This window comes from Neodiprion pinetum, chromosome 1 (assembly GCF_021155775.2).
Source record: "Neodiprion pinetum isolate iyNeoPine1 chromosome 1, iyNeoPine1.2, whole genome shotgun sequence".
NCBI classification, from domain to species: domain Eukaryota; kingdom Metazoa; phylum Arthropoda; class Insecta; order Hymenoptera; family Diprionidae; genus Neodiprion; species Neodiprion pinetum.
In genome coordinates, this window is record NC_060232.1 from 19603217 (window position 1) to 19617977 (window position 14761).

Below are 14761 nucleotides of genomic sequence, written 5' to 3' on the forward strand. Positions count from 1 at the left end.
TTTATTTTGCTATCTATCTTGACGATTATTATTCGAAAATACAAAAAGATCCATAAAAATGAGAAACATTAATTCCAAGAATATCGACAGAAGTACATTTATCTGGCACTGTATAATACAGTCTACTATGGAAGATACAGTGTTCAGTACGCAAATTCATGATCCTACCAAAAATATAATAGTTCAACCAATACACGTTCTAAATATACGAATTTATTGCATTAAACGCTAAGTAGACACTCAAAAATAAGTAAGATAATAATATGTTTGCTTTGAATGCCCTGAATTGTGTTGAAGTTTAACATGAATATTTTTTTATTAGCCTAATAATCTGATGTATCAATTATACACAGCTATACGATTTATAAAAATAAAACGAAAATAATGTCTGTCATCATTAATGACGAGGGTGATAAACATTATATATGCCTGTTAGATTGGTCCCTATTTGGGAGTCGAAAAAATTTTCATTGGGACACCCCCCAGATCTATTCCAGATCATTGGAAAAAATCTGAGTAAAGTTTCAAGCCCGTACGTCAACTGAAACACGTGCCGATGACGTCTGAAAGTTTTAAAAGTAAATACATGTAGTTTTTATAACCAGTTATTTCGTTTTGTATGACTGGTATAAATTGAGAGACCGATTTGAAACTTGGCAGAGTTGCTGCTTATAATAATAGAAACTAAACCGTGAGAATTTCAAAATTTTATCATCATTTTATAATATATCTCTTTTTATAAAAAAGCTTAATGGTATCACCTTTATTAGGCTTATAGATAAGGGAACAATAATTATAAAATTTTGAAATTTTCAGGGTTTATTTCTATTATTATAAACAATAACTCTGCCAAGTTTCGAATCGGTCCCTCAATTTATACGTCATACAAAACGAAACAACTGGTTATAAACACTACATGTATTTTACATTCAATACTCACAGAGCTTAGCGGCACGTGTTCCAGTTGACGTACGGGCTTCAAACTTTACTCAGGTTTTATTCTAATGATCTGGATTTTTTTTTATGATTTGGTATAGATCTGGGAAGCGTCCCAATGAAAATTTTTCCGATCCTCAAATAAGAACCACCCTAATGCCTATATATAACATATAAAACGTTTAACGTATATGCATACGGTCTTAAAGGTAGAGATAATACTTATACGTATAAAAATCAAGTAAATTGAAAACAAACTTCAGGGTCAAGAAATGTTGATTAATAAAAGTATTAAAATGAAATCCAAATGTTAAAATATGAAGTATTGGTGGTATTCATAGAAGTATATTATACTACATTCAAAATCGTTGAACTTAACGAACAAAATGATATAACCAATAGATAAGTATTATTACTTAAAAAATGCGTTATTGCTATTGATAAAAAGAAAAACAGAAAGAAACAGGTATATTGTCTGTATTCACCAGAACTTCAAGTAGCTGTTAAAAAGAATTCAAAATGTATTAGCATCCTGACATATCCTAATATATTTTAAGATTATGACTTAAAAATTAAACACTCGACTGATTTAAATTAGGTGCAAAGCAATATTACAAATTTTATGCATAAAGAATATTGACTAAGAAATCAGCGTTAAATGATTACCAAATTTAGATATTTTGTAATGAAGTGTTATTATATTGGCTACATATAATATGATAGAATTTATATTAATAAACAATAAATGCACTTAATTTGTTCTGTGGATGGCCGTTTTTTTCCAAATTATTATTATTATTATCATTTTTTTTTTTTTGTATGGAGTATTTCATATCACAGTTGAAGCTACTTTTTTACGATATGGTTATTAGCTTCTGTGATAACTAACCACATGTAGAATACGTAACCGGTAGCGTGCGTTACTTCAAGACATCTTGCCGAGCTTTAAAGTACTTTTTCGTCAATCTCTACTTCTCTTCGAGATTGGAAATATGGTTTCACTTTAAATTTAGTCGCGTTTGTGACAGCAATAATTTTGAAAAGAAAATATCTTCATTTCCTTACCATATCTTCTTCGTTTGTAAGCTAACTGTGTTTTAGTTTCAATCGAACTTTTCAAATACTTTGGAATGTCCCAAAAAGAAAACCAGAAAATTAGATCCCTACAGAAGTCAGTACGATTACTATATTATAAAATTGAGAATTTTGAAATAAAAAAAAATGCTCCAGATATAACATTATAAATTTCTATTTCTTTAACAGTACTTAATATGAGAATCTCCCAACTAATATTAATTTTTTACAAACAATATACTTATTCAGTAATGAATACTGTTGGAATCCTCCAGGGATTTTTTAATCATATACAGTCGGTGACTGATATTCTTTTGCTTAAAAAGGAATATTTATTATTTATTAAACACTAGAAAGGATTAGTAACCGAAATTTCAGCCTTTTTTCAGAATGGTATTTACTCACTCATAAACCATCAGAACTTTCCAGAACTTGTAAAAAAAAAAACCCAAAACTGTCAATTTGATACTCACTTTGACTACCTCAAAGTATCTAACGCTCTCAACATTTTTCGTCGACAAGTTCTGGTAATACACTGTGATTATACGTGAACATTTTTTCAATAAACTGTAATTTTATCAAGTCTAACAAACGTTTTATACCAATTAAGTGTCTTAATAACGAAAAATTTCGTATTAATATATTTGAGCATTGAATCTTGGGTTTTAATACTAGGCATTAACACAACTTATAAAACCTATCTGAGATATCGAATGAAAAATTATTCATCTGAAGAACGAAAAAAATGATTTTCTATAAGATATGAGAAACATGCTTGCATGTTTCTGTTATTTGTACATTAAGCAAAACTTTTTCTTGTGCTCGATTTGTACTTTAGGTTACACCTTTGCTCTTTGGGTTTCATTATCACATTGAAATTTGAAAAGTACTTATGACAGAACGATGCTTAATCTCATCTTAAAAGGTACTAATTTATGCATTGGAATCTGACGTACGTCAGAAACACAGAGGACAATTAAAGTACAGTTGTAAACCCACGTTAACGATTATTGGGATCCAACACTAACCTTTACGGTTGCGTGTGAGGTGTTAGCCGTGAACTTTTAAGAAGAAGAATCTTCACAACCTGGAAAAAAAAAACAAAGTTGGTTTCAGTTATTTTTCCATGTATTCAACTGTTCATAACAAATTCATATTTTGTGTGACAATAGGGTTGATCGAAACTACTGATATATGACATAAAAGAGCATCACTCTGCAACTTCAAAGAGGTGAGTTTCCAATGATTAAATTGCCATAAAAGTGAATATTCCTATCAATCATAACTTTCGGGAATATTCGTTGATTACCTACTGCGAATTTCACATAAGAAAACCAAGTTAGTTACATTTATTGTAACCTCGACTAGCCTACATTGTAGAAAATTGTTGAATATGAACAGAATTCAAGTCAGCCAAATTTATAAGTTGAAGCTGGAGAAACAAATGTAGCAGGGTACTAATTTATGCTCTAAAATTTATGTTATCAATTTTATAAATGTAAGGTCAATCGTCAAACTTTTATTAATGAGTTACGATATTGGAAGTATGCAAGCAAACTGATTTTTATAGCCTTTAAAACTAAAACTGATTGTGACGATTGGACATAACTTTGGTTGCGTAACAAGAATCTCACCATTCACTAATTATGGTTACGTAGACCTGTAATACAATAATTCTGTACCTTCGCATTCGTTCAAGTGTCGTGTGTACTCTTTTTTCCTAGTAAATTTTCGGTTACAAGAGCTGCAGTGGAATTCTTGAATCAAATGGTAGTCATTTATGTGGCGCAGCAGAAATTTTTTCTCAGAGAAATGTTCTTTGCATTGCCTGCAGGTCAAACTAATTTAAAGAATGATTAGTACAATTTTTCTAGATATGTAATTAGGTTGAAATTTGTAACGTTATTGTAACGAAACATTGTGAAAAATTCATTACTTTTTCATTTTTACATTAACTTTAAAGGAACTAAGATTTCAAAACATGAATATGTCTTGTTTTACTATAGTTTACTGAATTTTAAATAACTTCAAAGTCCCGAAAAACATTTTTCATCAGCATAAATCGTTACTAACTTGAACATGATATTTACCTAATAACATTCTAATGACATAGTGGATACAAATTTCAATATATCAACATAAAACGCATAATGTCAGAGATTTAATATTTTCAGTGTATATACGTACCTATAATCTTCATGCAATTTGAAATGTTTCGCAATGGCTGCGGACATAACATATTCCTTTGAGCACTTGTCACAAACGTATTTTTTGTTTTTGTAAATGAACTGGGAAGGCCGATAACGATGAATATCTTTCACATGGTTATCCAAGGTCACATCTGATCTGTAAGTTACAGGATTTACAAAATAAATTTAGGTCTTCAAACTGCTGTAGATGGAACAAATTTGCTTGTTTCTAACCAGTGCTCTTCACTTACTTGTATGTTTTATCGCAGTAGGGGCAAGGCATTCGTGCAGTGTCATGTATTTGCTTATTACTTTTCCTTTTAGAATTATTCCGCGCAGCTAGTAAACAATTGGTAAGTACAAGAGATCAATATTAAATGCTCAGAACACCAAATGTCTGATACAAATAGCGAATGAATGATCATTATGTGACAGAAATTTACAACTTTCGACGATTATTCCTTGAAACTCTCGTTTCTTACGTTTGCTTTCAACAAGTTAAGACACAATTGCTGAATTCAAGTTTTATGGTTTTGTTTTTCTTATTGTCAATTTGGGATGCACGTTGTTGATGTAAAACCAGTTAAGTTATTTCTATCCTCAAAGCATGATTACCGTTAAGAGGATCATCGAGTGGATGAAAAGCTTTTTAGTGTTTGGAGGTTTCAGTAATAAGCCTGTTTACTAACGAGGAAATATTATTGTAACTCAACGAATTTTTCACTCAAAATATTTTCAGTTGTTTCGAAACCGATCCCAAAGTGAAAACTATGTAGGTCGAATAGTTTGCAAACTTTTAAGGACTTATAAAAATTATAATGATAAATTAAAGTTATAATTGTAAAGTATTTTTACACAAAGGTAGTTTCTTTAGTTATTAGTACTTATGAGTTAACATTAATGATAATTCTTTGATGTTAGGGAACGCATATCTTGTCCCGCCACAAGTTTTCACGTCATACTCATTATACAAGACGTGGTGCGATTTTTCCAGATTTTTCAACATCATCCAAAAATTAAAAAAACAAATAGTAAGTGGTAAGGATGCTAAATGAATCATAAATCGGAACCAATAAATAAACCATTTTTGATAGGATTTTAAAAGCATTGTATTTTCAACTCCAGCTTTATCCATTCCTACTTTATTTTATTTTCGTTTATTTTTAAACGTGATCAAAGATCCAATGTGATATAAAGAAAAAAATACAGGTAGTTGTATTTGATAGCGCTACCATTTACTAGAATCACAACAAAATTGAGGATGCTAATAGTACGAGGCGACATGAAAAGCATGAAACAGGAAGATGTACCTGAAGTTTCAGTTGGTCAAATTTGATTGAAGAGTTCCAGTGATGAACAAAAAGATCAATCAGCAGTAATTACACCAGTTCATACTTTCAAACTACCCACATTTCATTCACTCTAAACAAATTTATTATGGAATCTCATTACCACCAGCAAGCTGAGTTTTCGATGACTTGATTAAACCTGATCGAGATGGAACTTTAAGTACATGAAGCACAAATACTTGTAGCGTGAATTGTAGCTAACAAAAATATGCATTCCATGATTTTGATGTCAGTATCAAGCATATTTTCCAAACGTCGGGAGCAAATTTTGTTTTATTACACATGTAAAGTTGTACCACATTTAGTCAATTAGATTTTTCTGTCCTGTTCTGTCTGTTTCTGTCAAGAACCAACAATTAATGATTGAGTAGTACATGTCCCTAAATTACACCTACCCACAAGACACGCAATTCTAGTTTTTAATTGAAAAATTATGTACAGTTTTTCAGTTGCCCTCTTCACAACATCTAAAATTGGAATTGCTGTCAGCGAGAATAAAATGAAAATACATTGGACATTCCATTATAATCTGCGAATATTATTAGTCCAGTCAAATTAGCAAAAATAGAAAAATTAACCTGTGAAAAGCTATAAATTGGTGGAGATCTTTATTTCGGCATACTTTAAGATAGTCAGACGTGACCTCTACTTCCAAGCCTCGATCCGCTATCTTGAAGAAAGGGTGCTCCAATTTAATTTTTTCATATCTCGATAATCGTGCATTCGACCGTGATTGAGGTTATTATAAAAATTAAAGCTGATGAAATTCTCTATAAAAATGCTGAAACTCATTTTATTCATATCTTCAATAGTATTTTTGTAATAGATCGGTAAACACAGAACCAATTTTTACATATACGCTGTGCTTTTAAATGACGTTTTTCAATTAATTTTTTTAACCCTTTGCACCTGTCCGGCCAGGCTGTCCAGTACTGGTGGCCAGGCAGAATTCAGAATCAATTATCAGCGATGGTAAGAGAGTGTGATAAGTTGGAAAATTTTGTTTACGAAATGACGTAACCAAACTGGCCACCAACTCTTAAACTATAGCAGGCCTAAGGCTGCCTTGACCCTCAAGTCCTTCGTTCCCCCTCAAGTTCTGTCGCTACGCAGCAGGCCCAGGTATAACCAGGGACTATTATGATACTCTATTTCGTAGACATTATTATCACATTCACTATGAAGAATTTCAAAATGTTGCCAATAGTTTTTTGTTGATATTTTGAGCGCATAGAAGCATAGATTCAAGAGCACAGCGTATAGGTAAAAATTGTTTCTGTGTTTACCGATGTATCACAGAGATATTGATGATATGAATAAAATGAATTGTACCTTTTTTATAAAGAATTTAATGTGCTTTACTTTTTATAATGACCTTAATCGCGATTGGATCAGCGATTAACAATATGATGAAAAAACTGGACTGGTGCACCTTATTTTCAATCGAGCGATCGAGCCTTGAAGGTAGAGGTCAGGATTTTTACTATATTCAAAAGCTTACCAATAAAAAGGTCTCCGCCAGTTTATAACTTTTCACAGGTTAATCCATCTATTTACCTCATTTTTATCTAATTTGACTGGACTATATAGTATTATTAAAGAAAAGTATTATTAAAGATGCATGATATGATTCAAACCAAGTATACATAGGTTGTGCTTTACTTCAAGCGGTAAAATAGCACCATATTACAGTACAGACAAAAAGGTACTACTGAATGAATGATTTTACATGAAGGCAAACATAAAATGATACTTTAAAAATGTACAGGCAAACAGAAAATATATTAGCCACCAACCTTGTAAGTATTGCAAAAACCAGCTCCTGCTATAACTATAACGATACCTAATCTTTCCCACTATACCAACATAAAATGTAATTAAAAATTGACAATTTGTAACTCATATCGGAAGGAGAATTTATTATAAGTCGCTAATTATAAATACAATAGTTACCTTGACTTGGCTTTTCCAAATTTGTCACAAGCTCGTGTGTAGATCTAAGCTTCTCTAAAGAAGATACTTTACATGAAATTCTGAAATACATGATGACGGTTAATTCAAATTCTGAAACTAGGATTAAAAGTCAACCAGAAATCGTGAGTACCTGAAGTTTCAATCAATCCAGCTTGGATGGACACTCAAGTTGTCACTACTCTTGTGTTCCGGTAATGAATTCTTAATGATAGAATGAATCTTGGTGATTCAGTTTGAAGGTAAATTTTCTATTGACCAATACTCACTTTTTATTGAAACTTCGTATTAGGTTTTGTAGCGAGCTCATTGATCAAAACTTTCAGTATACATACATGGTCTGTCCGGAAAGTAATCGCACTGAATTTTTCCTGCCCAGACAAAGCGACGGAGGGGGACCTTTTCGCATAGGTCAGGTTGTGGGGAGTCTTTACTAAGGAGCGCACCCATTCCCAATCGCCGTCAAGCTTTTCCAGAGTATGGGCCGATTTTAAAGCGAACCCCAGTCAAGGTGCCGCATCACACTTCACGATGAACCGTTTACTTGAGCAACATTACGTGATAAAGTTTTGTTTCGAACTCGGTACAACCGTAAATGACACCCATGAAATGATCAACGGTCCCCAGCCACCCTACAGCCCAGATGTAGTCCCCCCAGACTTCTTTCTCTTCCCCCGACTCAAACAGGTTCCGAAAGGACGGCACCACGGTTCGGTCCAGGCCATTTAAGAGGCCGGGACGAGTCACCTTGCCTGCGGTTCACTTAAAAGTCGACCTACACTCCGGAAAGGCTCGAAGGCAATAGGGGATAGGTGCGCTGCTTAGCTAAGACTAACCACAACCCGACCCACGCGAAAAGGCCCCCCTCCGTCGTTCTGTCTGGGCGGGAAAAATTCAGCAGACTACTTTCCGGACAGACCCTGTAACCCTCAATTCTTTCAGGATTGATTAATTTATGTAAGCTGACAGTCAAATAAAAACGTTTGACAGTATAGCATGATCCCATGGGAACATGAGCATATTAAGGGCTTCCATACAAGTTGAATTTTAAGAAAATCGATTTTTTTACATATCTTGAAAGTATATAGTTTTAAGAATATTGTACATAAATCATATTAAAGCATTCTAAGAACTGTAAGAATTATGGAGGTTTCACTGAAGCAAGACGAAGTAACCCGAACAAGTGTTCATTGTTAATGATAATTTCTCATTAAGATAAAACTTCTTCGTCTCTTGCATTTCTTTCATGAAACAAGCCGTTTTGGACTTATCTGTATCTAAAAATATCATTAAACAATCAATAATACTGCTCACCTTTCCCCAATCTGTAAACGCGTCTTTCTCAAAACACCATTTTCATAACCAGTATACATGATATCTCTAGAACTGATCGACGTATCTTCTTCACATTTGTAAACGATATTTTTGGATGCTTTGTTCAGTTAGCTAAGATCAGTCTTAGAAAAAAATTCATACAAATGTTTAAAAAATAAATTTTAAGTCTCAAAATACAGACGAATTATTGACCTGACACTTCAAACAACTGCCATTCAACGATTTTTTTTTTTTGGCTTGTAGCTAACCATATTGTATATTACTAGTTAAGAATAAAGCAATTCTTTCCCAAAAGAAAAAATCTCAAAATATGCTCTTTTATGCCCATCTACTTGTATGTAAGCCCTTAACATTACTAAATATAAATCAAATTCATATTGTGTTAAAAAAAATGTGATTTTGATACATGAAAATTATACCTACGATTGGCCTTCAAGTAGATCTTGGTGATTAAGGGACTCATTTGAACTGGGTATGAAGTGTCGATAGGTTACATTTAATTCCTTAGTGAAGTTGAAGTGTGATGCGTTTTTGCCGGTTTGATAGCCAGAAATTTTGCTGTAGAACCTTTTTGTGGAATGGAAGCGGCTAACGTCTGAATGGTTCTTCAGTGGCAATCGATGGATGTCATCAGAATTTTTCCCACTTTTAAAAGGCTGTGCATTTTTATAAGACATTTCTGAAATGCTTCTATGTGATATCAATGGCAACAAATCCATGCAATTGTGCGGACCATGTGCTAAGCTTTCCAAATTCGATGTACTCAATTTTTTTAGATTTCTTTTCCTAATCATCCATAGTGGTGAGCATCTACTACACGATTGCATAGTATCAGTATCAATGACTTTGGCATCGCAGGTTGAGGGATGCTCGCTTCTTCTTCTTGACAATATATTTAGTAATAGAGAATCAGTATAATTCAGATGTCCGGTATCTAGGCAAGATGTAAGCATTTCACTTTGAACCACATTTTGTAACATAGAGTCTTCATTTTCTATTGCATTTACACATGTCGACTTGACATTGTAACCAGCTGTTTTAGTATTTGTTGCTTTTATTTGAACAGGTTTCTCAAACTCAGTATCATTGATCCAAGAATTATGGTAGTTAGATATTAAAATACTGTTTGCATGAAACTCTCTTTCAAGATCCAAACTTAGATCATTGTGAAGATCACTAAATGTACAGGACTGTAGTGGAACGTCCGAGACGGACTGTAAAGAATTGAGAAACGCATCGCCTAGTTGCATAGGTTGTGAATCTTCAATGTTACCGTTTTCAATTTCCAATCCATTCATGTCACACTCTTCATCACCAAGAAATTGGCCCTTAAAATCAAACAATGCATTAAAATCTTTATGGGTTCGTTCCTCCAGTAAATCAGTGTTCAGTTTCTTGTCTGCCGAGCAATTCCCACTTTTGAAGAGTTCACAATTTGTATCGAAATCGAGCGAAACGCAATTATTATTGTCACTGCTATAATTAGCATTTAGGTGGTACTTTTCAACATTAGAATTGGAATCCAATAGCTGTTTCATCCTGTCGTCATTAGATTGCAGGCTGTCTAAAGACTGTTCATTAAATTCGTCACTGAAAACGTTATCAGGAACCTTGTTACTAACAACCAGGGAAATTGCAGAGCTATTGAGCTCATCAGTTATTGGTAAAGCAGCATTCGAAGTCTTGGTATAATTGACTTCACCAATTTCAGGCTCAGAACCAATGTACGTCGAAAATGTTGGCTTTTCAAGACCTTGTTGAAATTCTTGAAAATCATCATCAAATTCAAAATCCCAATCACAATCGAAAGTGTTAGAATAACTATCATCCAAGTTATCAGAGTGTATAATTTTTGTAAATGTATTAATTGGCATTTCAAGCTCATTGTTATAACAGTGTGTAATTTTACGACTGCTGTCCTGCTCCTGCGTTGATTTATTATATCTATTTTCAAATTCTCTGCAGTGCCTAACAATATCATTACCGTTTACATCGTATTCTATTATATTTGTACTTGGTTGTACAATGGCTGACGATTCTAATAGCAGACTATTTACGTCGGAACTCAGTAATTTATCCATTTCATCAATATCGAAATGAAGATCTTCGGAAGCAATGTAATTTTTATAATCTGGTTCTTTGAACTCTTCAAATATTTTCTCAACCGATTGATCAATACGGGTACTTGCACCATCACTGTCATTAGACAAATTCCCAGTCTTACATAGTACTTCCAGATTAGCTGTATGTAACTCGTCGCAGTAGATAGAGTCCGGCATTAGTTCTTCTGTAATTGCTAAATAGCCTTTTTTTGGTTTGGAAAATTCGCTCTCCACATCCTGCTCTGATATGTTTTTTGGATTCACATCAGGAGCTGTTGAGTTACTATCTTCAGTTAAATTCCGATTATCACGGAATTTTGGCAAAGATAGATTAATTTTTTTTTTTTTTGCAAACGTTTGGTTTATCTTTGATTGGTGACGTTTCAAATTTAACGGCCTCAGGACCTGCTTCCTTTTTCTTTTTTTCATTACTTGATCTTCACTATGTTCACTAGCTTCATTACATTTCATAACGCTCGCATTATCAGACTCAGTTGGATCAGTAATACTGCTGAAAGTGCCGTCAATAATTTTTGTACTTTTCAAAATATTAGGAATGAATCTACTATGTTTGTTCAGAGTTAATTGTAGAGTCCTACACTTCGAGTCGTTCGTATTCATCTTGACTGATTTATTGAAAAAAATGTCTAATCTTTGCTGCTCGTGTAACATGTTCGTACATTTGTGGAGGAATTGTGATTCGGTAAACAGACCCTTGTCAAGTGCAAAACTGCGCTCTATACTTGGCAATCTTTTGTTACTTCTAGAAATTTGAGTTATTTTCGGTAAGGATAAGTCGGCTATGTTTGATTCATCCAAATTACCCACATCCTTGAGTACAATACTACGAACACCTTCGCTAACTGGCTCACAAATGTTCTTTTTCATTTTGAGTAATTTTCTACCAGATACTTTTGCATCTCGATTTTTATCAATAGGACTAATAACTGCGCTCATGTGGGAATGTCCAGGATTTTTTTTTAAGGTTAATAAAATATGCTTTGGAGAAAAAGTTTTCTTAGCTTTGTCGTTTACCGCTGAGGTATTCATTATTGGACCCAATAGTTCTTCCCACAGAGTTGAAATTAAATCAAACAAGTAAAACCGACAATAACAAATGCTTCTCAATTTCTTCTTCTTTGTTTACTGCTTTCGTATTCTAATGACGGCTCTCGTTTAATTTCTTTCCATCCTATTGCCTTCAGATAGTTGAAATTGCATTTTTTCCAAGGCAACGAATTACTACGCACAATGTTCTCCATACTCAAAAATTATGGATCATCCGCCTGTAAATTCATATTTTATGTAACTATTGAATCCGAGGTGTAAAAACATATCAGTGATTACACAAAAATATTGCACCCCTAGACCAGACAAAATTGAATTTAATAATATTAACGCAATGAAACATTGAAAAGGAATCACTATTTTGCAAGTTAAGAGTATGAAGCTGATGCTAGCAGCCAAATGCACAAAAGTTATGATCGTTATCATCAATTCTAAGAGGCATTCTCCGTCAGTTCAGCCATTTTTTTTCAGATCAGGTCATGTATGGGCTCATAATCGGCAAATTTTTATTATTACCTGAAAGTATGTTTCTATGAATCTTTTTAGATTTTTGAATCCTTCAAGAATATGAAATTGTTTTTATCATGCATTTAACTTCAATCGGGTAAATATGGGAAAAGTTTTTAATACAGTACAAATTTTATTCTACACTGAGCTATGTAACACAATAAATCTCATATTTTTATCCTTATCACAAAGGCTCTTTAAGTGAAAATCTTGAAATCTCCTTTCATTTGTGTCACCTACCTTTCCGAAATCACTTCAATAATAACATACAATTAGAATTCCAACTAATCTATGATTCTATATAAAATTAGCGATTTCATATGGAAACCTAAGGAGAAAAAAATTATATGCATCAAATAATCCATAGGCATTGTACCGATTTTTCAATAATGATATCAGAGGTAACCAATTCAGGTAAAGAAAAATTATTTAAATTTTTTGGCTCAAAACAACTTTTACAAGCAGAATAAAAATATAAGATTTATTACATTACATAGTTCAGTGAAAAACAACATTTTTTGAAACAACAATTTTTTTACCAGATCTACTTGATCCAAATTATATGATTCATAAAAGAAAAATTAATCTCTTAAAAGACTTGATTGAAAATTGTAAAATAATTCGGAGAGACTACTTTCAAGTACTACTAAAATGTGGCAAATTATTAGCGATATCTGAAAGGGTCTATAAAAAAAAAGTGGGCAAACTGATAGAGAATACCCTATAAATAGGATGAATAAGTAAAGTTTAATGCCTACTATACTGTGAGACTATTAGCTTCCCAATAAATTTTACAAAATCTTGATTGCTGAGCTTGGACTCTTATTTTCATGAAAATAACAAGTTTAGATGCTAGCCCTGTCAGCTTCAGCTTTATCTTTGGAATGACTTTGAGGGGTTAAACGTGCCACTTTTTTTTTTTTTTTTTTTGTATGATTGCTTATTTTTCAGCCACGTTCATCGTTTTCCTGATATTTCGAACATGTTTTTCAGTTATGATTTGGTCCGTTAACACTCTGGTAACCAATCATGTTGAAGTTTGTAACGTTATTGGAACAATTTATGCTAAAGAAAAATCTCTATTTTACGACTTTAGAATTGTTTGAAACTTAGTAAACCATAATAAAACAAGACATATTAATACTTTGATATCTTAATTCCTCCAAAGTCATTGCAAAAAAAAGAAAGTAGTGAATTTTTTCCCAATGTTTCGTTACGATAACATTACAAACTTCAACCTTGTGGTAACTAGGATAAATAGCATGAATATGGAATTATTAAAAAACAAACTGTGTCGTGAATTCAAATTAAAAATAACTCAACAAAATATGGATAATAAGAATTCAGTTACTCTAATTATATTGAAGATTGAGGGTATAGCAAAAAAGAAGGTAAATAATATCTTTTCATATACAGCTAAATTTTAAGCGAATTTTTTGCCATCCCGTAGAATTTTAATGATGCAGTGAATATTTTATTTTCGGCTAAGTATGCGTGTATATTATATTCCGCGAACGTTACAAATTTCACCTCGTTAAAAAAATGATTTCGAGATAGGCAGACTTGCTAATATTAAACAATATTGAGGGTTGGGTTTTTTCTCATAAAACATTTTGATAACGCGGTGGTAACACGTGCTTCCGAATTTGTCAAAGCAATTCAATTACATATCACCTGATGATAAGCACCGATTGGGTTGACAGTACAATAGGTTATAGGTATAATTTGTGGTGAAATATGAGACATGTACAGAGTGTAAGATAATTAGAGCGGCGAAGAAGTTCGTTACGTAATAAAATAGGATATAACGTAGATAGAACCTTATACACTGATATACTAAAAAGATAGGTAAATACTCACAAAAATCGCCAATCGAATGTTCGAATGAACGGGCAGCGATTGGTAAAAATGCGATGAATTATTTGAAGTCTGCATTGTTCTTGAAATAATATACTCAGGGATGAATCACTACGTCGTGAAATAAACTATGGCAATTTTATCTTCGGATAAATATTCATTTCACTCGTGTAAAATGACAAGTTAAATCGGCTGACGTAAAGCAAACACCATGCCTAACGCCGATGTTGAACGATGGGTGCAAACTCGCGAAGACTCGCTGACGAACTTACCAGTATGAGACTGTTGACCGTGCTCTTGTCTCTGCAGATCGTAGCGTATTCGTAGGATGTATGTGTGCATGCAGCTCAAGCACGAGAGACGGGGTGTCAAG

At 33.0% G+C, this 14761-nt stretch overlaps 1 protein-coding gene across 3 annotated transcripts; it reads right to left on the minus strand.

Moving 5' to 3' along the window:
* On the minus strand, nucleotides 1-14711 carry LOC124218680 (uncharacterized). 3 transcript variants are annotated; one of them, XM_046625352.2, is made up of 8 exons: nucleotides 14392-14710; nucleotides 9278-12242; nucleotides 7502-7581; nucleotides 7345-7404; nucleotides 4451-4538; nucleotides 4198-4356; nucleotides 3693-3850; nucleotides 1-3097 (listed from the first exon to the last, which is right to left on the minus strand). In XM_046625352.2, exons 2-8 carry the CDS (start codon nucleotides 12004-12006, stop codon nucleotides 3075-3077), a joined length of 3297 nt encoding a protein of 1098 aa, XP_046481308.1. In that variant the 5' UTR covers nucleotides 12007-12242; nucleotides 14392-14710; the 3' UTR covers nucleotides 1-3074. The 3 variants fall into 3 exon arrangements, 2 of the variants coding, with proteins under 2 accessions (XP_046481308.1, XP_046481315.1); XM_046625359.2 differs by lacking the exon at nucleotides 7345-7404 and having other exon boundaries at nucleotides 14392-14709; XR_006883152.2 differs by lacking the exons at nucleotides 1-3097; nucleotides 3693-3850; nucleotides 4198-4356; nucleotides 7345-7404 and having other exon boundaries at nucleotides 4520-4538; nucleotides 9274-12242; nucleotides 14392-14711.
* Nucleotides 14712-14761: the final 50 nt, after the last annotated feature.

Coding starts and splice junctions, on each gene's coding strand:
- LOC124218680 (XM_046625352.2), bottom strand. CDS start 12,006: ATGAATACCTCAGCGGTAAACGACAAAGCTAAGAAAACTTTTTCTCCA. Junction 3,851..4,197: donor AAATTGCATGAAGATTATAG/GTACGTATATAC, acceptor TCTTTAAATTAG/TTTGACCTGCAGGCAATGCA. Junction 3,098..3,692: donor ACACTTGAACGAATGCGAAG/GTACAGAATTAT, acceptor TTTTTTTTCCAG/GTTGTGAAGATTCTTCTTCT.